Source organism: Pan troglodytes, chromosome 2 (genome assembly GCF_028858775.2).
Source record: "Pan troglodytes isolate AG18354 chromosome 2, NHGRI_mPanTro3-v2.0_pri, whole genome shotgun sequence".
Taxonomy (NCBI): domain Eukaryota; kingdom Metazoa; phylum Chordata; class Mammalia; order Primates; family Hominidae; genus Pan; species Pan troglodytes.
This window is the reverse complement of record NC_086015.1, coordinates 194634566-194661046: the sequence shown is the minus strand read 5'-3', so window position 1 is coordinate 194661046 and position 26481 is coordinate 194634566. Positions and strand designations below refer to the sequence as shown.

Sequence of the window (26481 nt, the reverse complement as noted above, 5' to 3'; positions counted from 1 at the left end):
TATAATAATAATTAAAAAAAAAAAAGAAAAAAAATTCATGGGGATGGTTTCCAAATGCTGTTCTCATGATAGTGAGTGAGTTCTCACAAGATCTGATGGTTTTATAAGGGATTTCCTCCCCCTTCATGCTGCACTTCTCTCTCCTGCCTCCCTGCAAAGAAGGACATGTTTGCTTCCCCTTCCACCATGATTATAAGCTTCCTGAGGCCTCCCCAGCATGTGGAACTGTGAGTCAACTAAACCTCTTTCCTTTATAAATTACCCATTCTCAGATATGTCCTTATAGCAACATGAGAGCAGATTAATACAACCAGCATATTAAAAATATAACAGATAGGGTTTATTCCCTAATTGCAAAGATGCTTAATTCTCAGTGATTATAATATTATATTAATAAATCTAAGGAGAAATATTATTGGAACTAATTTAAAATCTGTTCATAAAAAATACTAAATAAAAGATGAACTGATGGATAATAATATAAATAATATAAGTAAATGTACAACCGTAATCATGAGACGTATATTTCAGCACAAAGCATAATGCTTTAAAGTGACACATTAAGAATTTGCACTAAACTCAGGACAAAGCAAATACTTGCTAGAGTCATTTTTACTTAATATTATACTAACCAACACTTAAGAAGAAAAAGGAATTATAAGTAAGTCTAAAAATTGAAAATGAAGACATTGATGAAATTTGTAAATGGGATAATCATATTCCTTGAACATTTAAGCAACTAAAGTCAGAGAATTTAGTAATATAGCAAGGTATCAAATTATAAATCAAAAATCAGGCCGGGCAAGGTGGCTTGCACCTGTAATCTCAGCACTTTGGGAAGCCAAAGCGGGTAGATCACATGAAGTCAAGAGTTCGAGACAAATCTGGCCAATATAGTGAAACCCTATCTCTTCTAAAAATACAAAAATTAGCCATGCATGGTGGCATATGCCCGTAGTCCCAGCTACTCGGGAGGCTGAGGCAGGAGAATCACTTGAATCTGGGAGGTGAAGGTTGCAGTAAGCTGTGATCACGCTACTGCACTCCAGCCTGGGCAACAGAGTGAGACTTCATCTCAAAAAAAAAAAAATCAAAATAATGCATATATACAGAAAATAAGCTAGAGGATAAAGTGAGGGAAAATACCTTTAAGACAGCAGCAAAATAAAGATAAAAATTTTTTGGAAAAACTTAAGTGTTTACATTTTATATAAGAGAAGTTTTAGAACACTGCTGAATGTCTCAAAAGAAGAACTGAACAAATTAAAAGACGTCCCTTCTTATTGAATAGAAAAAAATCAACACTAGAAGGATGTAAATTTCCATCAAGTTTTTAATAATGTAAGGCAATATTAAAAAAATAACTAACATGCCTTTGTTTATGAATTTTTGTGATGATGGTTTCTTATTTTGTTGTTTGTATATTTTTGTTTGTGCAATGAAACTAGAAAACTAATTTTGAAGTTCATAAATAAAACTAAACCAGCAAGGCTAGGCAGAAAAATCTCTTAAAAAGAAAAGCAATAAAGTAAAGAGCCTCTTTGCTGACAGATATTAAAACATATTACAGATGCTCCTCAACTTACAATAGGGTTATGTCCTGATAAATCCATCAAAAGTCAAAATATCATTAGTATAAAATGTGTTTAAGACCTCAATAAGCCCATTGGAAAATAAAAGAAATCATAAGTTGAACCATATTTAAGTCAGGAAACATCTGCATATAGCTTCTATATTTAAAGCATCTTGATATTGGTGCATGAAGAGACAGACCAATGATACATGTAGAAAGTCAAGAAATAATTAGCCAGGTGTGGTTGTGCACGCCTGTAATCCCAGCTACTTGGAAGGCTGAGGCAGGAGAATCACTTGAAACTGGATGGTGGAGTTTGCAGTGAACCAACATCATGCACTGCACTCCAGCCTGGGCAACAGAGCAAGACTCCGTCTAAAAGAAAGAAAGAAGAAAGAGAGAGAGAAAGGAAGAGAGAGAGACAGAGAGAGAGGGAGGGAGAGAGAGAGAGAGAGAGGGAGGGAGGGAGAGAGAGAGAGAAAAAGAAAGAAAGAAAGGAAAGAAAGAAAGAAAGAAAGGAAGAAAGAAAGAAAGAAAGAAAGAAAGAAAGAAAGAAAGAAAGAAAGAAAGAAAGAAAGAAAGAAGGAAAGAAAGAGGGAGGGAGGGGAGAAAGCCAGATATATTAGGAAGTTTACTATGTACATTTCAAATCTGTAGGGAAAAGATGAGATTGCAATAAAGGTTCTGGTATCCTTGGCTGGCTGCCTGAAAAGAAGAATGCTGGATACATACTTCATACCTTTGCTGGGAAAAAGTGGCTAAATAGATTACAGATTTAAAGGCAAATATTAAAATGTAACCATGAATGAATCAGGAGTAAAGATAGGAGAATTATTTTATTCCCTTGGACTAGGAAAGATCTTTCTATGAGTCTCATCTGGAAGCCATAAAAGTAGTGATAGATTAATGCACATACATAAAATTGTAGTCTTCTGCTGTGGGGAAAATCATAAGCAAAGTCAAAAAGAAAAGAAATTGCAACTCATATCCAGATAGTACTAATCTCTCAGACATAAAAGGAGTTCCTAGAATCAATGAGAAAAAGACAAAACAAAACAAAAATGGAATAAAAAAGGAAAATTGTCAAGAGTATGAATAAATAGTTCATTGAATGGAAATATTAACGGTCTTTAAACATATGAAAAGATGATAAACATTCATTGTCTCATTTTTTGCATTTTTAACATTTATTGAGATATAATTCACATATCACACAACTCAGACATTTAAAGAATACAATTAAATGTTTTTAGCTTATTCACAGATATGTACCATCATCACCATAGTTGATTTCAGAATATTCTCATCACCTCGAAAAGCAATTTTAAATGTTTTAGCTATTACTCCCTATTCCCCTCTACTCACCAACTCTCCTTCCCAGTCCTAAGCAACCTGTTATCTACTTCTGACTCTATAAATTTGGCCATTCTGAACTTTCCTATGAATGGAATCATATCATATGTGATGTGACCATATAATATTTTGTCTTTTATGACAGGCTTCTTTCATTTAGCATAGTGTTTTCAATGTTCAATCATGTTTAAGCATGTGATCAATACTTCATTTTTGTCGAATAATATTTCATTAGCTGCATATGCCACAATTTGTTTATTCATTTGTCCATTCACAGACACTAGGTTGTTTCCACCTTTTGGCTATTGTATACAATGACACTATAAACATTTGTGTTTATATGTTTTTATTTCTCTTGATCATGTACTTATAAATATAATAGTAGATCATATGAGAACTCTGTTTATCATTTGAGAAATTGCCATCCTGTTTTCCAAAGTGGCTGCACAATTTCACATTTCCATAAGCAGTATATGAGGATTCTAGTTTCTCCACATCTGTGCCAATACTTGTTAGTATCTTTCTATTCTAGCCAGCCTAGTGGATATGAAGTGGTATCTCATCATAGTTTTGATTTGCATTTCCCTGAATACTAAAGTTGTCAGGCATCTTTTCTTTTAATGTTTGTGAATTATTTCACCTTTATTTATCTCAAAATACTGGTGATATAGATATTTCATATATAACAAGGTTAAGCAACATGTGCATGTAAAATGGAGGCAGAACCAAGGCTAAAGCAACATCTAGCTCAGCCATCAACTCACTATCCCTGAGGGGTTAAGGTGGGGGCATCACACAGTGTTCATCAGCTCTCCCAGACAGATGCGTTTGATTCATCTTTTCAAAGACCTGGATGGCTGCCATCCCTGCCGAGTAGCTGCAGGAGTGGCTGGTGAAGATTTCTACCAGTTGCTTCCCATTAGCCTTGTCTACCTCTGTCTGGGGGACGGTCTGTAGCTCCTTTCCCAGGGAGATTGTTCTGATCAGAGACTTGAACTTGCTCAACTCATCCTGGCTGAGCTGCTCCAGAAGAGCCTGCAGGTTGAAGTCCAGCTCTGCAGAAGATGCCATCTTGTCCTATGCGGGAGCTCTCCCAATGCCTGGCCCTATGCTCTGGTTCTCACATTTTTTCATATACTAATAAGTATATATTTTTATATCTTTTTAGAAGAAATATCAATTCAGATTTTTGCTCATTATAAAATTGCGTTATTGTCTTTTTATTGCTGAGTTGTAAGAGTTCTTTATATAGTCTAGGGACAGGTCCTTCATTAGATATGCGATACGCAAATTTTTGCTCCCATTCTGTGAGTTGTCTTATCAGTTTAATGATGGTGTCCTTTAAGGTACAAGTGTTTTTCATTTTGATGAAATCAAATTTATCTATTTTTTTCTTATTGTTTATGCTTTTGATGTCATGTCTAAGAATCTTTTGCCAAGTCTCAGGTCATAAAGATGTACCCCTATCATTTACTATAAGAATATTACAGCTTTAACTCTTACATTTGGGTATTTGATATATTTTGAGTTAATTTTTGTATGTGGCATGAAATAGAGGTCCAACTTTATTCTTCTGCATGTAGAAATCTACTTGCCTAAGCATCATTTGTTGAAAAGTCTATTCTTTCCCCATTGTACGGTCTTGAAACCCTTGTTGAAAGTGAGTTGACCACAGATGTACGGGCTTATTTTTGGACTCTCAGTTCTGTTTTATTGAGCAATGTGCCTATCCTTATGCCAGTACCACATTATCTTAATTACCATTAAGATGCTAAGTCATGAAATGAGGAAATATTAAATAAATTACAAAGTCATGAAATAAGGAAAGGTGAATTGTCTTTGTTTGCTCTTATTTTTCAAGATCATCTTGGCTGTACTGGGTCTATGCGATACTACTTGAATTTTCTAACTAGTTTGCCCATTTCTACATAAAGTAAGCTGAGGTTCTGACAGGGATTGTATTGAATCTGTAGATCAGTTTGGGGAGTAGTGCCATCTTAACAATGTAAATGAAGCCTTCCAATCTATAAACACGAGATGCTTTCCACTTATTTAGCTCTTTAATTTCTCTCAATAATGTCTTGTAATTTTCAGAGCATAAGTTTTACTTCTTTGTTAAAATTTATTTCTAGGTATTTTATTCTTTTTGATATGATTCTAAAAGGAATTGTTTTAATTTCAGTTTTGGATTGTTCATTACAAGTGTGTAGAAGAAAAACTGATTTTTATGTAGGATCTTGTATCCTGAAACCTGGATGAACTCATTTAATAGTTCTAACAGGTTTCGAGTGAATTTTTTAGGATTTCCTATATACAAGATTATGTTATCTGCTAATACAGACACTTTCACTTCCATTCCAATCCAGTTGCCTTTCTTATCTTGTCTAGTTGCTAGGGCTAGCACCACCAATGTAATGTTGTATGGTCATGCTAAGAGCAGATAGCATTGAGATGGTCCTGATTTTAGGACAAAAATCATTTTTCCATTAAATATAATTTTGGCTATGAGTTTTCATAGATAACTTTTATCAGATTGAGGAAGCTCCCTTCTATTTTCCAGTTGGGAGTATTTTTATCATGAAAGGAAGTTGGGTTTTGTCCAGTGCTTTTTCTGTGTTTATTGAGATAATCATGTAATTTTTGTTTTTATTCTACTGATATGATGAATTATATTAATTGATTTTCATATGTTCAAACCAACCTTGCCATCCTGGGATAAATCCCACTTGGTCACTGTGTACAATTCTTTTTATAGGTCACTGTATTCAATTTGCTTGTATTTTTTGGAGTGCATGTTTCAGATTGAGTATAAATTTATATGAACCCTAGAGAAGGCAGTCCTGAAAAATATAAACGACAAGAGCATTTGCTCTTTGACCTGGCTTTTCCACCTCTAGTATTTGTCTTACAGGTGTGTCTGCTTGCATAGCATTATTTGTAAGAACAAAATACTCACTTAATGTCCTCAATAGATTCTTGGAAACTGCAACTTTGAATGAAATGATGTATAACAAAAACAATTTTATCATAGGCTAACTCATACAAGCAAGAGTTAAATTCCTATGGCATGCTGGTCACAAAAACATCACCGAAGTTCTAAATAAAAACCAAAACACTTCTAATATTAAACATAGAAATAAATGTGAGCCCTACATGCATTTTAAACAGATTAATAAAAATGAGTAAGATGATTTTTTATCCACTTATTCCAATTCAGGGTTGTGAGTGGCCTGAGGTTATGCAACAGCTCAGGGTGCCAGGTGGAAACCAATCTTGAACAGGACGCCATCCTATCACAGGGTACACTCACGCAGACTGCGAGCATTTAGACACACCAATTAACCTAACATCTTTGGGATGTGGGAGGAAAGTAGAGTACAGAGAAAATCCATGCAGACATGGGTAGAACATGCTAACATGCAAACTCCATATAGACAGTGGCCCCTGTTTGGAATTTTTTTTTTCCTCATCAATGTTATACAAAATGATGTTGAAAAAAAATGTTATTTGAGGACCTGTTGTATCTGTTGTATTTAGCAAGAGGCTAAATACAGGATGAGGAGTGGCTTACATAGTGATACATAAAAAGGTCCATGATATATTCAGTTTAAAAAAAGGCACATGCTGGCTGGGTGCGGTGGCTTACACCTATAATCCCAGCAGTTTGGGAGGCCGAGACAGGCAGATCACCTGAGGTTGGGAGTTCGAGACCAGCCTGACCAATGTGGAGAAACCCCATCTCTACTAAAAATACAAAATTAGCTGGGCGTGGTGGTGCATGCCTGTAATCCCAGCTAATTGGGAGGCTGAGGCAGGAGTATCGCTTGAACCTGGGAGATGGAGGTTGCGGTGAGCCAAGATCGCACCATTGCACTCCAGCCTGGGCAACAAGAGCAAAACTCCATCTCAAGAAAAAAACAAAACAAAACAAGGCACATGTAAGTCCTGTGAGAGAAATGGGAGGTGGGATATAAATTATATTTGTTTGAATTTTCATAAGGAAACTCTGGAAAGATATTTTAAAAATCAGTAAAAGTAGAAATTAGTACAGAACATGGTAGACACAGATGGGAATGGAAGGGAGGTGTTCACAGTGCTCGTTTGATAGTTATACATTTTGAACCACACAAATGTATTACTTGCATTAAATAATTCATATTTCAAAAAGAATCAAAACATAGAATTTTTACTAAGATAAAGTCATTGGGCAGGAAGCAGCTCTTGGTATCATCAAGTTCAAACCTTTTTTGGTGGGCGACCAAGTCTCACTCTGTTGCCCAGGCTAGAGCGCAGTAGCACGATCTCAGCTCACTGCAAACTTCGCCTCCCAGATTCAAGCGATTCTCCTGCCTCGGCCTCCCAAGTAGCTGGGATTACAGGCACCTGCCACCACACCTGGATAATTTTTTGTATTTTTAGTAGAGATGGGGTTTAACCATGTTGATCAGGCTGGTCTCAAACTCCTGACCTCAGGTGGTCCACCCATCTCAGCCTCCCAAAGTCCTGGGATTACAGGCATGAGCCACCACGCCTGGCCAAGTTCAAATCTTTGAAATGAATCTTTGAATTGAGAAACAAAGGTCAAGCTAGGAAAGAGGATTTACCTCAGGATACATGGCAAGTTCTTGGCAGAACTGGGATAAAGATTCACATGTTCCAATTCAAAATCAGGTCTCTTCCCACTTCTGCATATCTGCTTTTCACGTTAGGAAATCCTGTATTTGGCTTTTACTGTGTATTATGGGAAGGGAGCATCATGCTTAAAACTAATATACTCAGAGTCCTTTCTTCCCAGTGGTACCCTGGTTCACCTGGAATATGTGTCCTACTTGGTAGCAGCCTCCACATTATTCTAATGAAGACAGGGCAGTTCTACATGCCAGAAACCCTTTATTAAAAATTCACAAAAGTAGACCACAAATGTTCACATTCTGCAATGTTTTCTTCTTGCAACCACTTTAATGTTTTTCTCTCTTCTATGAGTATTTCTTTAGAAATACTCTCTGTGCATCTGTCCACCGTGATGGTACCACGAGCACTATAATCTGATTTATATTGTCAGTCACTCTGCAAAAATAGCCTATTGCTCCAGAGATCATGGGGATGGTGTCGAAGTTACTGATTACTAAATCAGAGATAACTATAGAGAACAAGACTTCATTCAGGCAAGTTAAAGCACTTTCTACATATGTTCCTTAATATATTGGCCATAGATCCTTCCCAAAATGTATTAAATGGGCATAATTTTTTATGCCTAGTCTCTCTTTGTGAATCTCCCCTCCCACCCATTCTCCCTCACCAAGTTTCAAAAATTACTTGCTGACTCCACCAGCTATTGTATTGGGCATGTGATTCAGATGTGACCAAAGAGAATATTCTACCCCCCTAATCAAAGTGTTTGGATCAGAGATAGGCACACAACTCAGGCTGGGACAATGAAAATGCATGGAACTTTGCTGGCACTATCAGGAAAAGCCTCACTTTCTGTGGGGTTTACTAAACTGAATGAGTACAAGTCTAGAGCTTCCAGTAGTCAACTCTGCTCCCACACCCAAAAAGACCAAATGAAAATCAACGGAAATCAAAGTCCAGGAGAAAGGCTGTCAAAGACCGTGGTTAAGCCCCTGAATCTAGTTATACCTAAAATTTCATCCTTGGTCCCCAGTTCTAAGAGAAAAAAACTAGTGTTCTCTTTGGTGGCTATTTAGGTTAGATTTGAGTTATTATTAATTATGAGATGTTGGTATATTTTCTCAGCTATAATGCTCTCCCAATTATATAGTGTATTTTTTATTCTATCCAATATAATATTCATGAAAATTGAAAGTTATTTATTTATTTATTTATTTTGAGATGGAGTCTCACTCTGTCACCCAGGCTGGAGTGCAGTGGCGTGATCTCGGCTCACTGCAAGCTCCGCCTATCAGGTTCACGCCATTCTCCTGCCTCAGCCTCCCGAGTAGCTGGGACTACAGGCACCCACCACCACGCCCGGCTAATGTTTTGTATTTTTAGTAGAGACGGGGTTTCACCATGTTAGCTAGGATCGTCTCCATCTCCTGACCTCGTGATCCGCCTGCCTCAGCCTGAAAGTTTATATTAAGTAAGCAGATATTTAGCGTGGTATATTCCCTGCTTTAATCCTAAATTCTCTGAAGCACTTAGAAGTTTTTCAATAGATGAATAGTATTCTACAGGAAAAAAAAAAGTGAGCATTGGAAATAACAATGCTTATAATCCTTCCTACAAGTTATAAAGCACTGTCATAATGCTACCTTCACCCTCTTACCCCCATAACAAGCTTTTCAGGGGGACAGTGTGTTATAATTGCATTTTGAAAATGAACAAAGCAAAGTTTCAAAAGCCATAATTTATCCAAAATCACAGAGCTAAGGAAAGAAGGAATTGAATACAATCATCTCACATTTTTGTGTGCGTTTCCATTATGCCACAGGGACTTAGATAAGGACAAACAAAATGTGACTGTTAAACTGAAGCATTCAATCTAAATTGTAACTTTCATTTTCACTTGGGGCTATGAAATCATATGGCTTTCCCCTTTTACCTTAATCTTTCTGTTCCACTTTCCCTCTACCAGTCCTGTCCAGGAAAATCTGTGCTCACATTATACAGAGATACTGATTTTGCTCACTAATTTAAAAAACATAGTTTTCAAAAAGTATTATTTGTAAAGAGTACAAGAGAAAACCTTTTTGTTCACAAAAAATAAGTAAACAATCCTTACAGAGTGGCTTCAGGCTGCTTAAGATAATTTAATTTGACTAAAAAAAAACTGTAGTGTTGACACATATGTAAGCCCTGGGAAATTATGCAAGACTATGCTGGATAAAGATGAAGAAAGTTATAAGCAAGAATAAGGCAGAGCCTTATACTGGAGAGGAAAAGGGGGATAGCATAGTGGATAGGGGGACATAGTGTGTTTCTCAGGATTTAGAATTAAAAACTACAGCATTTTTTTTTATTTATAGAAAAAAATCTGCTTTGCTCAAAACATACCTGAGCTGGGAGTCAGGGTTGGAAGATGTGCAACCAAGAGTGAGATTCAGGGACTGTTCACGCAGACCACACTGTTTCTGCCAATGGAGACATGTACTGAAGCTGCACTGCATCCTGGATGCCAAAATTTCTAACATCTCTGTCCCCCAAAGCCATACTCTTCAGCCATCAGGCTTGCCTGATCAAGCTCCCATGAGGGTGATTGCTTCCTCACATTCTCTCTTGTGAATCAAAGTTTTCTAAGGATGTTTCTGGTTGGGAATATCCAGGTCACATGCCTCTCTCCCTGCTCCAAAATAGGCTGGGAGGACAAATTTCTGGATTCTGCATTGAGAGTAGGGACACAATAAAATTGAGGGAAATCTTCAAACATAGAAAAGATGTTAAAAAGCTTCTGACATTGTCTAAGCTTACGCCTGTTTACCAGATACATTAGAGGAAATACAAAGGAATATGAAGGTTTTATTAGGAATATTACTTTTTTAAATAGGGAAGAGTCTTCTGCTGGAAGAAGCAGCAGAGAGAGTTGGAGATAATGGCTTTTGAGAAAGACTATTTTAAGAAGACATGAGGCAGAAAAGGCATACTCCAAGCTCCCCATTATTCTAATCCTTCACAGTAGGCTCACTCTTCCCTTAGCTCTCTACTTCATGGGTAGCCCAGATTAACTGTTATAATTATGCAGGAAATATGATTTTAGAAGCTTTCAAGTCAGTTTTACAGAAAAAAAGCAATAGTAAAATATTACATTGTCCTACCATGGCCTCAAACATCAAACTCACAGACATCAATCTCTCAACTGAATCCAATTATACTGAAATCATTTCAAATATACAGAATAAAACTTCAAAAATGTAAGATAAACATCTAAAAATGATGAGGCAAGTGATGCCTGTTCAAATTCCACCTCTTGAAGAAATTCCCCCAAAGTGCTGGATAATTAGAACCCTGAGCTTGGCACAAAGCTGGTTCTAAAGGAAATCTTTTATTCTTGCTTTAAACATATGACAAGCATAGCATCCTTCTACCAAAGGAGGATCATGTTCCCTAATTAGAATGTCCACCAGGGAGGTAATGACACCATGCCATAGGACACAATCCCTGGGCAGCACTCACATATTCCAGCCTATGCCTTCACAAGGAAATAACAAACGTCCAGGGGACTGTTCACCCAGCCACCTCCCAGTGTATATTGAACTTTTTCTATTTTCAATTAAGAGAGACAATAGGAAAATAGTCTTTACTCCTGCTTTCTAGATGTCAAATATCATCTATACAATTATTTTATCTTATAAAATTTATTCCATTAAAAATACTACCAGCTATTATTATTTACAGTGGAATACTATGTAGGTTATGATTATGTCTGAAGAGGAACGCATGATACTAAATACCTTTAATATTATATCAGTTCTATTTCTGAATGCATGAAAAAAGACTATGGAAGGATATGTCAAATTTTAACAATGGTGAGATTTAGGTGTTTAGATTTTCTTTCGGTTTTGGTTTTTAATTTAATTTTTACTTTCTGTTCATTTATACCTTTCTCAATGTTTTAAATAAGCTATAAAGCATATATATACAAAGCATTCATAATCAGAAAAATAATAATGAAGACTTATTAGACTGTCAAAGTCACAATTACTGGAGTGCAATGTAACATGTGTGATAACTTATCATATCTTGAATATAAAAAATCCAAAGAAAATTATTTTCTAAATAATAATTATTAAATTAACCACTTGGGATGTTGAACTTTCTAAACTGAACTCCTTCCTTGCTGAAAAAGAAATAGCAGGAAAAATAAGTACTAGTTCACTTCATCTCAATTGCTCAAATCAACATCATGAACATCTGCTATAGATACCTGGGGGCCTAACGTTGTTTACTTCAACACGTAATGACTTTAGACTGCTTTATTTTTTAATAAAGTAGTCTTTTCAGCTCTTTTATATACATATTGTCTGTTCATTTGCATTATTGAGGTTGTGTAGCTTTGATCATCATTCTCTAATGCCGGCAATGCCTTCTCTTGCGTTCGCTCTCTCCTTATTGGTAGAAAAGTGAGTGGAAAGGGCATACATTTTGGCATCACGAAGGCTACATTTGAATTCAGATGTATGCAGGTACTAATGTTCAGCATCTTAACCTCACTTAGAATCTCAGTTTCCTTATCTGTAAAGTGGGTATGAAGATAATAATAGTACCCAATATAGTTGTAAAACAAAATATGGTTGTTAAATTAGTTTGGACACGCGAAAGCAGTTTTCAAATTGTAAAGCAATACACAAATAATTTTAATCTTTGCAATTCTAAAGTTCTTCCTTTTGATCAGCTATGGCTTTAAGAACCAGATAAATATATTAAGCGGTATAATTAAGAGCAAAAATAAAATACAGTAAATGAGCTTTAAATGTTGTCAGGGGTCTGAATGGAACCAAAAATGGGAAGTTTCATCTAGTCAAAGACATGTATTTCTCCACAGCTTTAACATTTCTAAAACTGGAACATGTTGAGATGATGTCACCAAGATGGCAGAGTAAAAGGTAACCCACTCATATGCCTCCACAGCAACAAGAATTCTGTACCTATTTACAGTCAAAACTCTCTCTTCAGGAGCCTCAGGATTCAAGTAGGAATTTGTGAAACCTCATTGAAGCCTAGGACTTATTAGGGTTGTTTTTAAGCATGCAGACCAACACCCAGGTGGCTGATCTGCCCCACCAAGCTTGTTTCTGGGTTCACTGCCAAGTCTCTCAAGGAGTTTGGCTAAAGCTCCATTTGTTCTTGAGCCTGGAACCAAAACTATCTGCCAAGAGGTCCAGAAGGAATCTTGCACACTCTCACCTGCCCACTGACATTGGTCTCAGCAGTGAACCTGACAGTAACCCTGTGGTGCTGCTCCATCCTTCCTCAGCTGACCTTACAGCTCAGAGATGCTCACACAAGGACCCAGAGGGAGACTCACCCATATCCCCCAGCCTGGGAGTCTAAGCCTCACAGATGGGCATGCCAACCTCTATCCCACAGCAGGTCCCAAGGGGACCCAGTCTCAGCTTTGGCCTCTCTCACTGTAGTTGGGGAACTATGCCATCTGTGCTGAGACCTGCTGGGAAAAACTTACCTGTCTGAGCCAGTGAGACCAGGATTTTAAGCCTCCTTCCCACAGCAGATCCCAAGGGGGTCCAGTCTCAGCTCCAGCACCTTTTGCAGAAGTCAAGGAACTATTCTTATCTATTCAAGAACTTGCTGAGTGACACACACTCCTCTGAGTCAAGACTAGGCTCTCCAGCATCTGTCCCACAACAAATTCCAACGGGACTCACTGTAAGCTTCAGTCCCTCTTGTTGCATTCAGAAAACTATGTCATCTATACAGAGATCTGCTGGGAGATACGTGCCCATCTGAGTCAATGTAACATGCATATTACCCTTCATTCCACAGCAGATCCTGAGGGGGCCCTGTCTCATCTCTGGTCCCTCCTGTTGCAGTCAAGGAACTACCCCCACTTAGGCAAGGACACGCTGAGTGACACTCACCTGTCTAGGTCAATGAGACAGGCCCACCAGCAGATCCTGAAGGAGCCCAGGCTCAACTCTAGACACTTTCACTACAGTCAGGGACTCATCCACTTGTGCATATGCCTGCTATGAAGAACATTCACCTGGGCCACTGGGGACAATCTTCTGAACTCAAACTCCTGGCCAACATTCCCAGACAGCCTTAATAGTCTCCTTAGATCTTCCCCAAGTCTATTCTTGCCAAAAAGCCACATTAATCTTAGACCTTTTTGCAAGACTCACAGCAAGCCTGGGCTTAGACCATCCTCTAGTGCCACAATGACTGTAGTGATCACAGGCTGAAGGAACAAAAAATTAGTCAGCTTAGAATTACTGAAAGGCTTTCTGAAGAACGGCAGGTACAAACAAAACCAGACTGTGAAGACTAAAATAAATACCTAATCCTTCAATGTAAAGACATTGTCAGACATCAGCAAGTGTCAGGAACATTCAAGGAAAATATAACACTACAAAGTGGACAAAATAAGGTGCCAGAGACTGACCCTAAAGTGATGGAGATATGTGATCATTCAAGCAAATAATTCAAAATAGTTGTTTCAGGAACCTCAGCAAACTTCAAGAAAACACAGAATCAATTAAGAAATCTATCAGAGGAATTTAACAGGAATTGAAATAGTAATTTTAAAAATTGAACGAATATTGGTGCTTAAGAGTATAATAAATGAAATGAAAAATGCAATAGATATCAACAGCAGAATGGATCAAATAGAAGAAAGAATCAGCATGCTCCAAGATGGACTATTGAAAATATACAACCAGAAGAGAAAAAAATAATAGTACTCAGGAGGCTGAGGAGGGAAGATAGCTTGAGCCAGGGAGGTCAAGGCTACGTTGAGCTATGATCATGCCACTGCACTGCAGCCTGGGTGACAGAGTGAGACAAACAACAATGACAACAACAACAACAACAAAAACCTGTTAGAAAAATAATTACTCTTTCTGTACTTTATACAAATAATCAGGCCAAGTATAATGAATTGAATTGTTCTTACCATAATTTGTCTTCAGTAAAAATAGAAGATTGGAGAGAGAAAAATTGTTTCAATAACTATGGTATGCCTGTTATTAAATTCTAGTCTCATCAGTTGTTTTTGAGTTTTTTTCTGTAATTTAGACTGGCTCTGCTTATTTTTGTGAATCAACCAGTGATCTCTGATTGCAGCTCAAAAGAAACAAGAGAGATGGGTAATGTGAAAATCTGGATCAATATTCTAATTCTGGGCAGATATTGGAATTGGCTAGCAACTCTGTATTAGCTTGGTTCCAATAATTACCCTGTTCACAGAAAGCCTTCTTATTTAGTTTACTTGGGATAATTTTAATTATTTTGCTTTAATGTTGTGGAATATCTTGCTGTTGTACTCTTGGTGTACAAATGCAGGAAACGCTTACTCGATGTTTTCTTTTTTTTTTTTTTTGAGATGGAGTCTCACTCTGTCGCTAGGCTGGAGTGCAGTGGCGCAATCTCGGCTCACTGCAACTTCCACCTCCCAGGTTCAAGCAATTATCCTGCCTCAGCCTCCTGAGTAGCTGGGACTACAGGCACGTGCCACCATGCCCAGCTAATTTTTGTATTTTTAGGAGAAACGGGGTTTCACCTTGTTGGCCAGGATGGTCTCAATCTCTTGACCTCGTGATCCACCGGTCTTTGCCTCCTAAATTGCTGGGATTACAGGTGTGAGCCACCGTGCCCGGCCTCAATGTTTTCTTAAACAGTTATTAATCTTCCAGATAACATCTTTTGTCAGAACTCAAGAATTATGAGTGGCCCTCAACATACTGATGCTTTCTGACTGAGCTGCTCTCTACTCTGAATACAAGAAATCCTAGTAGTTAGGCAGGAACACCACCCCTATTCAGCCTAAAGAAGTTACAGAAGAGGGATCTTTGTCTTTCTACAACTTTTAGGATTAAGGGTTCCCTTGTAAAAGGGAGGAGGGAAACATCAGAGGCGTTGGAACCAGAGCAACTTCGTCTTGAATAGAGGCTGCGTAAAATAAAGCTGAGACCTACTGGGCTGCATTCCCAGGAGGTTAAGGCATTCTAAGTCACAGGATGACACAGGATGTCAGCACAAGGTACAGGTCACAAAGACCTTGCTGATAAAACAGGTTATGGTAAAGAAGGTGGCCAAAACCTATCAAAACCAAGATGGTGATGAGAGTGACCTCTGGGCATCCTCATTGCCTGTTATAAGCTAATTTTAATGTATTAGGATGTTAAAAGACACTCCCACCAGCAGCATGACAGTTTACAAATGCCATGGCAACATCAGGAATTTACCCTATATGGTCTAAAAAGGGGAGGAACCCTCAATTCCAGGAATTGCCCACCCCTTTCCTGGAAAACTCATTAATAATCCATCCCTTGTTTAGCATATAATCAAGAAATGACTGTAAAAGTGGCCAGCCAGCAGCCCTCAGGGCTGCTTGGCCTACAGAGTAGTCATTCTTTATACCTTTACCTTATTAATAAACTTACTTTCACTTAAAAAAAAAAGTTTTTGAAAAAAGTGAAAATGGAAACACAACATACTAAAACCTGTGGTATAAAACAAAAGCAGTAGTAACAGGGAAGATTTTAGCAATAAATCCTTATATCAAAAAAATGGAAAAATTTTAAATAAACAACCAATTGGTAAACCTCAAGGAACTATAAAAGCAAAAACAAACCAAACCCAAAATTCATAGAAGAAAAGCAATAATAAAGATCAGAGTAGGGTCGACCACAGTGGCTCATGCCTGTAATCCCAGCACTTTGGGAGGCCAAGGCAGGCAGATCACTTGAAGCCAGGAGTTCAAGACCAGCCTGGCCAACATGGTGAAATCCCGTGTCTACTGAAAAATACAAAAATTAGCTGGGCGTAGTGGCACACGCCTGTAATCCCAGCTACTCAGGAGGCTGAGGTAGGAGAATCGCTTGAACCCGGGAAGCAGCAGTGAGCTGAGAACGTGCCACCGTACTCCAGCTTAGGCAACAAAGTAAGACTCCGTCTCAAAAAAAAAAGAAAGAAAAAAATATCAGAAAAGAAATGAATAAAAGAGGCTAAAAAATATACAAAAGATCAACAAAACAAAGGTTGCTTTTTTGAAAAGATAAACAAAATCGATAAAACTATAGTTAGACCAGCAAAGGAAACAGTTAGAAAACACAAATAAATGAAATCAGAAGTGAAAAAAAAACATTAAAACTGTCACCACAGAAATACAAAGGATCATTACAGACTACTATGAACAACTTTACAGCAACAAATTGGAAACCCTCGAAGAAATGGACAAATTCCTGAATACATACAACCTACCAAGATTGAACCATGAAGAAATAGAAAACCTGGACAGACCAATAATGAGCAACAAGATTAAAGAAGTAATAAAAATGACCCCATCAAAGAAAGGCACAGGACCTGATGGATTCACTGCTGAATCTTAGCAAACATTTGAAGAAGAACTAATACCAATTCTATTCAAACTATCTCCCAAAATTGTAGAAGAGAGAATACTTCCAAACTCATTATACGAGGACACCAAAGGTGTCAAAGGAAACCAGACAAAGACACAACAACAAAAAAGAAAACAACAGACCAATATCCCTGATTAGCATAGATACAAAAATCCTCAACAAAATACTAGCAAATAAAATTTAACAACACATTAAAAATATCATTCACCACAATCAAGTGGGATTTTTCCCAGGAATGTAAGAATGGTTCAACATATGCAAATCAATCAATGTGTTACATTGCATCAACAGAATGAAGGACAAAAAAATGATCATTTCAATAGATGCTGAAAAAGCATTCGATAAAATTCAAACATCACTTTATGATTTAAAAAAATCTCAAGAAATGGAAAAATATTACATGCTAATGGATTAAAATAATTAATATTGTTAAAAATGTCTACACTGCCGAAAGCAATCTACAGATTCAATGCATTCCCTAACAAAATACCAATGATGTTCTTCATAGATATAAAAAAAAATCCTAAAATTCATATGGAACTACAAAAGACACTGAATAGCCAAAGCAATCATAAGCAAAAAGAACAAAGCTGGAGGCATCACACTACCAGATTTCAAACTGTACTACAAAGCTATACTAACCAAAACAATATGGTACTATTTATGGTATTGACGTAAAAACAGACACATAAATCAATGGAACAGAATAGAGAACCCAGAAGTAAATCCACACACTTACAGCCAACTCTTTTTGGCAAAGTTGACAAGAAGGTATATTTGAGAAAAGACAGTCTCTTCCTGCTGGGAAAAATACATCTCCATAGGCAAAATAATGAAACTAGATTCCCAACTTTCACTATATAGAAAAATCAACTCAAAGTGGATTAAAGACTTAAATTTAAGCCCAGAAACTATGAAACTACTAGAAGAAAACCTTGGGGGAAACAACATAGCACATTGGTCTGTGCAAAGATTTTTTGGGTAAGACCTCAAAAGCACAGGTAAGAAAAGCAGAAATAGACAAATGGGATTACATTAAACTAAAAAGCTTCTGCAAAACAAAGAATATGGAATGGAAGAAATTTTTTGCAAACTATCCATCTGATAGGGAATTAATAAGCAAAATACATAAGTAATTTAAACAACTCAATAGCAAAATCATAATAGTCTGATTAAAAATGGGTCATTTCTCAAAAGAAAACATACAAACAGCCAATAAGTATATGAAAAATGTGCAACATCATTCATCATCCGGTGAATGCATATCAAAGTCACAATGAGATATTATTTTACCCCAGTTAGAATAGCTGTCGTCAAAAAGACAAAAAATAACAAATGCTGGTGAGGATATGGAGAAAGGGAAATGCTTTACACTGTTGGTAGGAACGTAAAGTAATATAGCCATTATGGAAAACAAACCTCAAAAAATAAAAATAGAACTACCACATGATCCTGCAATCCCACTGCTGTGAATATATCCAAAAGAAAGGAAAGAGTATATTGAAGAGGTATCTGCACTTCCATGTTTGTTGCAGCACTATTCATAACAGCGAAGCTATGGGATCAACTTAAGTGTCCATCAACAGATGAGTGGAAAAAGAAAATTTGGTATATATACACAATAAAATACTATTCAGTCATAAAAAAAGAATAAAATCCTGTCGTTTACAATGTGGATGGAGTTCTAGCTCATTACATGAGGGGAAATAAGCCAGGCACAGAAAGACAAATATCATGTTGTCCCACTCATATGCAAGAGCTAAAAATGTGGAATTCTTGGACTGCAATGGTGGTTACCGAGGCCGAGAAGAAAAGAGTAAGATGAAGAGAAGTTGCCTAATATGTACAAAAATACCATTAGGTAAAAAAATAATAATAATCAGTCCTAGTATTTGATAGTGCAATAGGAAAATTATAGTTAACAATAATTGATTGTATATTTCAAAATAGCTATGAGAAGAATTGTAATTTTCCCAACACAAAGAGAAAAAGATAAATGTTTGAGGAGATGTATATCAAAATTACCCTGATTTTATCATTACACATTGTAAATTCATATATCAAAATATCACATGTGCCCTTTTAAAAATATGATATATCAATTAAAAAGTACAATAAAATAAAACTGGGATGTGTCTAAAGCTGGTGGTGTCTTATAATTGCTGTGGCCTGGTGGCAGTTGTAATGTCATTGCCTGCCCGAATGCAAATATCAAAAGCATCATCCTCAAAACTTGCAAAATGGGTATCCGCAGCTTGGAATAAAGTCCCAGATTAATGAGTGAAGCATTATTTGAAATAATGCTGTGACATCGATTTTCCTAATGGTACAAAGGGTGATATTGTGAGAAATGGCATGGATATGGATGGCTGTGAGTCCAAACATGAACCAGAAGAGTCAGACTCTGAATGGGGAGGAGCTTCCAGAAAATGTAAACAATTATTTTGTTTGTGTTCATTTTTAAGGTATCCATAAAATGGACATATAATTCTACAAACTGTCAAAAATGACTTATAAAGCTCTGCCAGTATGTATAAAATAAAATGCAAATTTATGTGAAAGCATTATCTTTTTATTGGCAGCATTTTTCTCTCTTAATTGTTTGTATAAACAATAATGATATTTCTGACAATCAGTGGCATCTCAGAAACAATGAAATAGCTAAATGTCTAGTTGGTTTTTTTTGTTTTGTTGTCTTTTTTTAAAATCATGTTATCTTGAATGTTTCAGCATACTCTCCTAACAATAGAGGCATTCCCCTATAAAATTGTGATACCATTTTCACATCTCAAAAGCTGAGCAATACTTCCATAATGTCATCCAACCTCCAGTCCATACTCAAATGCTCCAATTGTCCAAAAATGTCTTTTGTATGTTTAAACCAATATTCAGTCGAGTCTCATGCATGGTACGTGACTGAAATTGTTCTTATTATTAGCACTGGGTATTACCTACTCAGCAGGGACAAATTTATTTTCCCCATCCCCCCGAATCTTTTAAGGCATTTTGTTTCATCTTGTTTATTATCTTATGGAACTCATTTAAGGTAAGGAATATTTAGCAGCCTTATTACAAAAAAACCCTGCTCATTTGGCATCTGTATCTCCTTTTACTGCGTTTTTTTTTAAATCTTTCTGAGGTAAAATTAAATAAAAGGCCATTTTCAAACAACTTGGGTTTGCAGCAGAACCAGTTGTTCTGAATACACTAACTCAATTCCCCTGTGGGGTAATGTACTTACGTACAGCAGAGGCCCCAGATACCTGAACACGGGTCGCCTTTTGAAAGTTCGGTATGCTGTTCTCTGAGTGTTAGGGGTTTGGTTAATTTTGAGTAACCTCTTTATTTTGATGAAATATCCAAATCTTCCTGTTGCCACTTTGAAAATAGCTCCCTCCACATTTCCTTTAGATTGGAGTTGCTGCTTTGAACATAATGTTCATATCTCTGGAAAGAACAGCATCTCTCGATGAATAAAAATATTCCTCTTCAAAAAAGAACTTGCTGTTCCATTATTATATAAAATGTTTCAGTGCTGGTGTGAAAAGAATGTATAGACTTGTGGGTAGTGTATAGACTAAAAAACAAAACAAATTGAGTGCTCCAGATAGTAGGAAGTGAACACTGCATATTCTTATTATGCTTCTCATTTATCTTAGAGCAAAATAAAATGAGAATTTTGGGGGGGAAATGGACTTTAAAAACCATACAATCTCATACCTAATATAAAGTACAATAATGTGTAATTGAAATTCTCTGGCAACCCTAGCTAAAAGTGAGTTGTATGTTTCTATTTTAAGTTTTTCAGAATGAATTTTTTTTTGCTTCTAGTTCTAAGTAGGGCTTTCTGTAAGACGTCTAAAGAGTAGAGTTGCATATGAGTAAAGTTTTACTGCTTACAAATTTTTTTTACAAAAGAATGATAAGTATCTGAGGTGATAATTTTGTTAATTTGCCCAATTAATCATTTCACCTTGTAAACATATATCAAAACATCACATTGAACCCCATAAATGTATGCAACTATTATTTGTACATTAAAAATAAAATCAAGAAAGAAAAATATATATATTCCTTTTTCAGCTGCTATGAACAATAAACTAAGCCAGAAGCATGCAAAAGCGGGTGATGTCTGATCATTGATTTAATACGACAGCTCTATTATGTGGATTTACTTAACTAGTTTCACAATGGATAAGTCTTAATTTCCACACAATGACATGTTATTAAATATAATAACAAGCTCTGTTAACAAGCGTCTCCCCTTTCTTCTGTTTCTACTATACTCCTAAATGGGGAAAAAAAAAAATTCAAAAATGTGATCTTGAAATAGAAGCTTTCTAGATTATATGTCTAAGAGTCATTACCACTGCCCAAGCATGGGGCATCTCAGTGAACAAGGCAGGTCAAGGCCATTTCTATTTTTTTCAGGCTTGCAGTTGCAGAATTTTAAAAATGCCAAAATATAGCTACAAACTAATATATGTTAAAGGTTTACACTTAACAAATTATTGTGCTCTAGAAAATTCAATCATGGTACATGTGACCTATCTTGGAGACAATTTCAAAAATATATTTTTGAAGCCCAACATTATGAAACACCCTAGGCTCTCAACTTCCAGTCTCTTAGAAGCTGAGCTAATCATACATTCACTTCATTAAATACACAGAGTTTTGATACCTCTATAATCTTCACCTCCTGTAAACTATTTGTTGTAGTTCTCTGGTCACGTTTGTATGTAAACACGTGCCATGGTAAAGTACCAAACACTGACACCTACAGCAATAAAAAACAATTGAAAAAGTGTGTCAGAATATCATGCTGCACAACTTTTGATAGGGAAAATAGTTTTCTATGTTAAGGGTAGCATTTTAATTCCACAGAGACCATAAGAAAGTATGTGCAAATAAATTAGAGTTTAAAAATCCACAAAAATATTGATATCTCATCAGTTTATTCATTTACAAAGAAAATTTCTCTTATTTCAGAAGAAATAATCATCACTCAGTTCCCTGATTTTTAGCCATCTCTGTCCATCGATAAATATAGATATATTTCCACTCATTCTTATCATCTCTCTCCAGTCTCACAAGAAGGTTTATCTTATATCAAGTCTCAACATAATCCTTTAACCTGTGCTTTAAATCGTACTCTCTTCTTCCTGAGAGACCTCACAACATCCTCTTCTGGTACCTTCGACAGCTCCCTTACTGCTTTCTTTCCCTTCATATATAAATAAACATAAATCTCTCTCTCATTATTAAAAAAAAAAATTTAATTTCAGGGTCTCCCAGCCATCATCTAATTGTCCTGATTTCCCCTTAACTAAATTCTTTACAGGTAATCTACACTTTCTCCTTCCCTTTCTGCTCTCATCCTACAGCTATAAAATTTCTAACCCTATCTTTCCAGGGAAATTTTTCTCACAAGGTTAAGCAGTTACTCCATTATTTCTAATAAAATGAACACGTCAGCCTTGATTTTACTTTAAATCTATTAAATATGTAGATGTCTGGACCAAGTTTTCTTGAAATTGTCTCCTGTAGGGCTTCCATAATGTAATTCTTGCCTGTTTTTCCTTCAATATCTGTGGTAATTTTTCAACCTCCTTCATAGATTCAATTTCTTTCGGTTACACCTGAAGTGATAGTATTTCTCAGAGTTCCATCTTTGTTCTTCTTTTGATTTCATTGTATTCTGTTTCCCTGGGTGGCACCATCCACTCTTATAATTTCAAATAAACTCTACTGATGAAGCACAGATCTATGTTTCCAACCTCGATGGCTAAATGCCCTTTATGCTTTTCTGTCTACTTATTTCAGGGCCACAAAATCACTCAATGCTTTACCACCAAATCTCCTCCCTTTTCAATGAGTGGAACCACCGCCTTTCCTAACCCAGAACACAGAAATTATGCTCGATTCTTCCCATTCCCTTGTTTTTCACAAATCACTGAGGCCTGATGAGGCTACCCACGAAAGGTCTCTTTGTTCTACCAGATGCTCTTTACCTGCAATTCCTGATGCTTCCGAACCTTGCCACTTATATTAATAGCTTAGCTCTTCTCCCTGCCCCCAGATTGTTTGCCTTCAAATATTTTCACCACAAAACTAACAGGATGATCCTTCTAAACTGCAGAGCCACTCAAGCTATTTCCCATTTCCTCCCATGCTTAAAACAGGTCATTGAATTCCCACAGTCTTCAAAATAAAATATCAACTTGGCCCTCCACAGTCTGTCACTGCCGATTTCTGCAGCTTCATCTTACCAAATTTGCCTTGTAGCCCACATTTTAGTCATACTGAAACGCATATACTGAATACTGACATTTCAATCATATTGAAATGAATGTTTTGAATGAATTTCTGGAAAAAATGCTCTTTAAACATTTGCACTTCTGCACATCCTCCTCATTTGACTCAGCTTGAACATCACCCAGGAAGCAGTGCCTGTTTTCTCTTAAGGGACTGAGAAAATTCTCCTTCTGTGTATTCTCATACAATCTCATTGAACTAATCTCAGCTACAAGATCATTTTATTATTTTATATAGTCAAATATGTGTTCCCTAGGCAGCTGGGTTCAGTGTTCCCTGAGCTTGTGCAGTATATTTTCTTCTTCCTACCCGCACTGTCTTTTGCAATGTCTGCCACATATTTGTACTCTATCAATGTTGAATGAATGAATTCAAGCACTACTTACTAGTAATCTTTGGCAGTTAGTAATGTGATAAAGCATGTACATTATCTAATTTAAACTTAAAAGTGTTTCACTTTGTATAGATGCATACAGAGATGTAGAAACAGAAAGCAAATCACGAATTTCTAAGTTGATCTTTTTATTGTAGACACTAACATCGTTGTCCGTAATTTTACATGTGTGCCCACACAAATACATAATGTTTCTCATTCTGTAGAAATACAAAATACTCCCTTAGGGAGCATCAGGCAAGCTAAATTATTTTAAATACTTCTGTGAATGAGAAAGACTGTTATTATAATTAGGCACATGTAACTAGAACATGCTAGACCAAAAAAGTCTTATGTAAGAAAAAGGTATTCTATTGATATTTTTGAGATTATAATTCTCTTTAAATACTATTCTTTTAAAAAGAAACAATATGTAGAGGGCTCATTAAAATATTATTTTATTTTTTTGAACTTTTAGGTTCAGGGGTACATGTGCAGGTTTGCTATATAGGTAAATTGCATGTCACAGGGGTTCAGTGTACAAATTACTTTGTCACTCAGGTAATAAGCATAGTACCTAATAGGTAGTTTTTTGATCCTCACCCTCTTCCACCCTCCACACTCAAGTAGGCCCCAGTGTCTGTTGTTCCCTTCTCTGTGTCCATGTGTACTCAATGTGTAGCTTCCACTTATGAGTGGGAACGTGCAGTATGTGTTTTTCTGTTCCAGAATTAGTTTGCTAAGGATAATGGCCTCCAGCTCTATCCATTTTCCTGCAAAGGACATGATCTCATTTTTCATGGCTGCATAGTATTCCATGGTGTATATGTACTACATTTTCTTTATCCTGTTTACCATTGATGGGCATATAGGTTGATTCCATGTCTTTGCTATTGTGAATAGTGTGCCGCATTGAACAGACACATGCACATGTCTTTATGATAGAATGATTTACATTCCCTTGGGCATATATCCAGTAATGGGATTGCAGGGTCAAATGGTAATGTTTTAAGTTCTTTGAGAAATTGCCAAACTGCTTTCTACAATGGCTGAACTAGTTTTTATTCCCACCAGCACCACATAAGTCTTCCCTTCTTTCACAACCTCTCCTGCATCTGTTATTGTTTTGACTTTTTAGTAACAGCCATTCTGACTGGTGTGAGATGGTATCTCATTGCGGTTTTGATTGGCATTTCTGTAATTATCAGTGACATTGACCTTTTTGTCACATGATTGTTGGCTGCTGGTATGTCTTCTTTTGAAAAGTGTCTGCTCATCTCCTTTGCCTACTTTTTAATGTGGTTGTTTGCTTTTTTTCTTGTAAATTTGTGTAAGTTCCTTATAGAGGCTGGATATTTGACCTTTGTTGGGTACATAGTTTGCAAAAATTTTATCTCATTCTGTAGGTTGTCTGTTTACTCTGTTCATAGTTTCTTTTGTTGGGCAGAAGCTCTTTAGTATAATTAGGTCCGACTTGTCAATTTTCGGTTTTGTTGCAATTGCTTTTGGCATCTTTGTCACGACGTCTTTGCCGGGTCTCACGTCCAGAATGATATTCCCTAGGTTATCTTCCAGGGATTTTATGGTAAACCATTATTTTAAGTAATCAAATGCATCTTTGAGACTTCAAAGATTATTAAAAATGATATAGCTCAACCTCTTCATATATTACAGGAAAGGAAATTGAGACTCAGAGGGGAAAAAAACAGCTTGCATAAAATTGTACAGCTTGTAAATGGAAAAGTCAAAAGATGTTGGAACATTAAAAATTAAGTATGGCTCATTCCTTTATTGTAAATGATAGGTTTAATTTAAAATATTGTGGCCTCTATGTTTTTTCTCTGCAGTTTTAAAGCCTCACATTTTTAAAACCAAAATGAAAAGAGTAGTGATTCCATGTAGTACACACTCATGATTGACTATTTTATTTGAGTGTAATGGGTGCTGCAGGGGCAGTTTACATGTCATCTGCTTTCAGCATTAAGCTCCTGACAAGCAGAATCCCAGGAAATACAACTTATGTACCATTAATCCATCAGGGTCTCTTAATAAAGTACAAACCTAAAGGTAGGTAAGGCCAACCAGCACTTAATCACTCTGAGGAGAACTAAACCACAAAAAGTAATGTCTGGAAAAACAAAGCTTTTTTCCAATTCTACCACTCTCGGGCTCTTTACTCCTTGCAATATAGAGATACTACATCTGACACACAGAATCTGGGTCAAGAAATGATTTTTTAAGTGACAGAATTGTCTGTAGTAAGATCATTTCCACTCCTACTGTATTATAGTTCTTTTCACTGGTGCTAATTCAATACATACAATGCAAATTAACTTTAGATCTCACTTTTGATTTTTTTAAATGAGGTATTATATAATGAACAATAATTAAGGCATTTTAGATAAATTTTACTGCCTCGGGTCACTAAGTACTCTTTCTTGTTTCCCTGAAATGTTTTATATTCTAGAAAATATTTGATGTTCATGTTTAAATATGATCTTATAATCTACGTATTCTTACTCATAATGATAATGAAAACAACTTCTACAACTTAAATAATGTGGTACATAGTTCACAAAGTGCTTTCATATAGATTTCACACAATCTCCACAATCCTATAGTACTTTCATTTTTTTATTTCACAGAGTTGTAGTAAGCTCAGGGATATTACATTAATTTGGAAGTTCACAATATTATTATCTGGTAGATCCTGAAGTTGATCTCATATTTTTGGACACCAAGTTCAGTGTTCTTTCCACTACTTAATTCTGTGATGTTGGTGAGGACATAATATTAGAAACGGAGTAATG

The 26481-nt window shown here is 36.3% G+C and overlaps 1 protein-coding gene across 1 annotated transcript in view; it reads right to left on the bottom strand.

Annotated features, from left to right (window-relative positions):
* Nucleotides 1-2067: 2067 nt before the first annotated feature.
* PYDC2 (pyrin domain containing 2) overlaps nucleotides 2068-26481 on the bottom strand; it is a 37429-nt gene continuing 13015 nt past the window's right edge. The window contains exon 1 of the mRNA XM_054682402.2: nucleotides 2068-26481. This exon is cut by the window's right edge and continues 13015 nt beyond it. Coding sequence (XP_054538377.1) covers nucleotides 3704-3997 — 294 coding nt within the window. The 5' untranslated portion in view covers nucleotides 3998-26481 and the 3' untranslated portion in view covers nucleotides 2068-3703.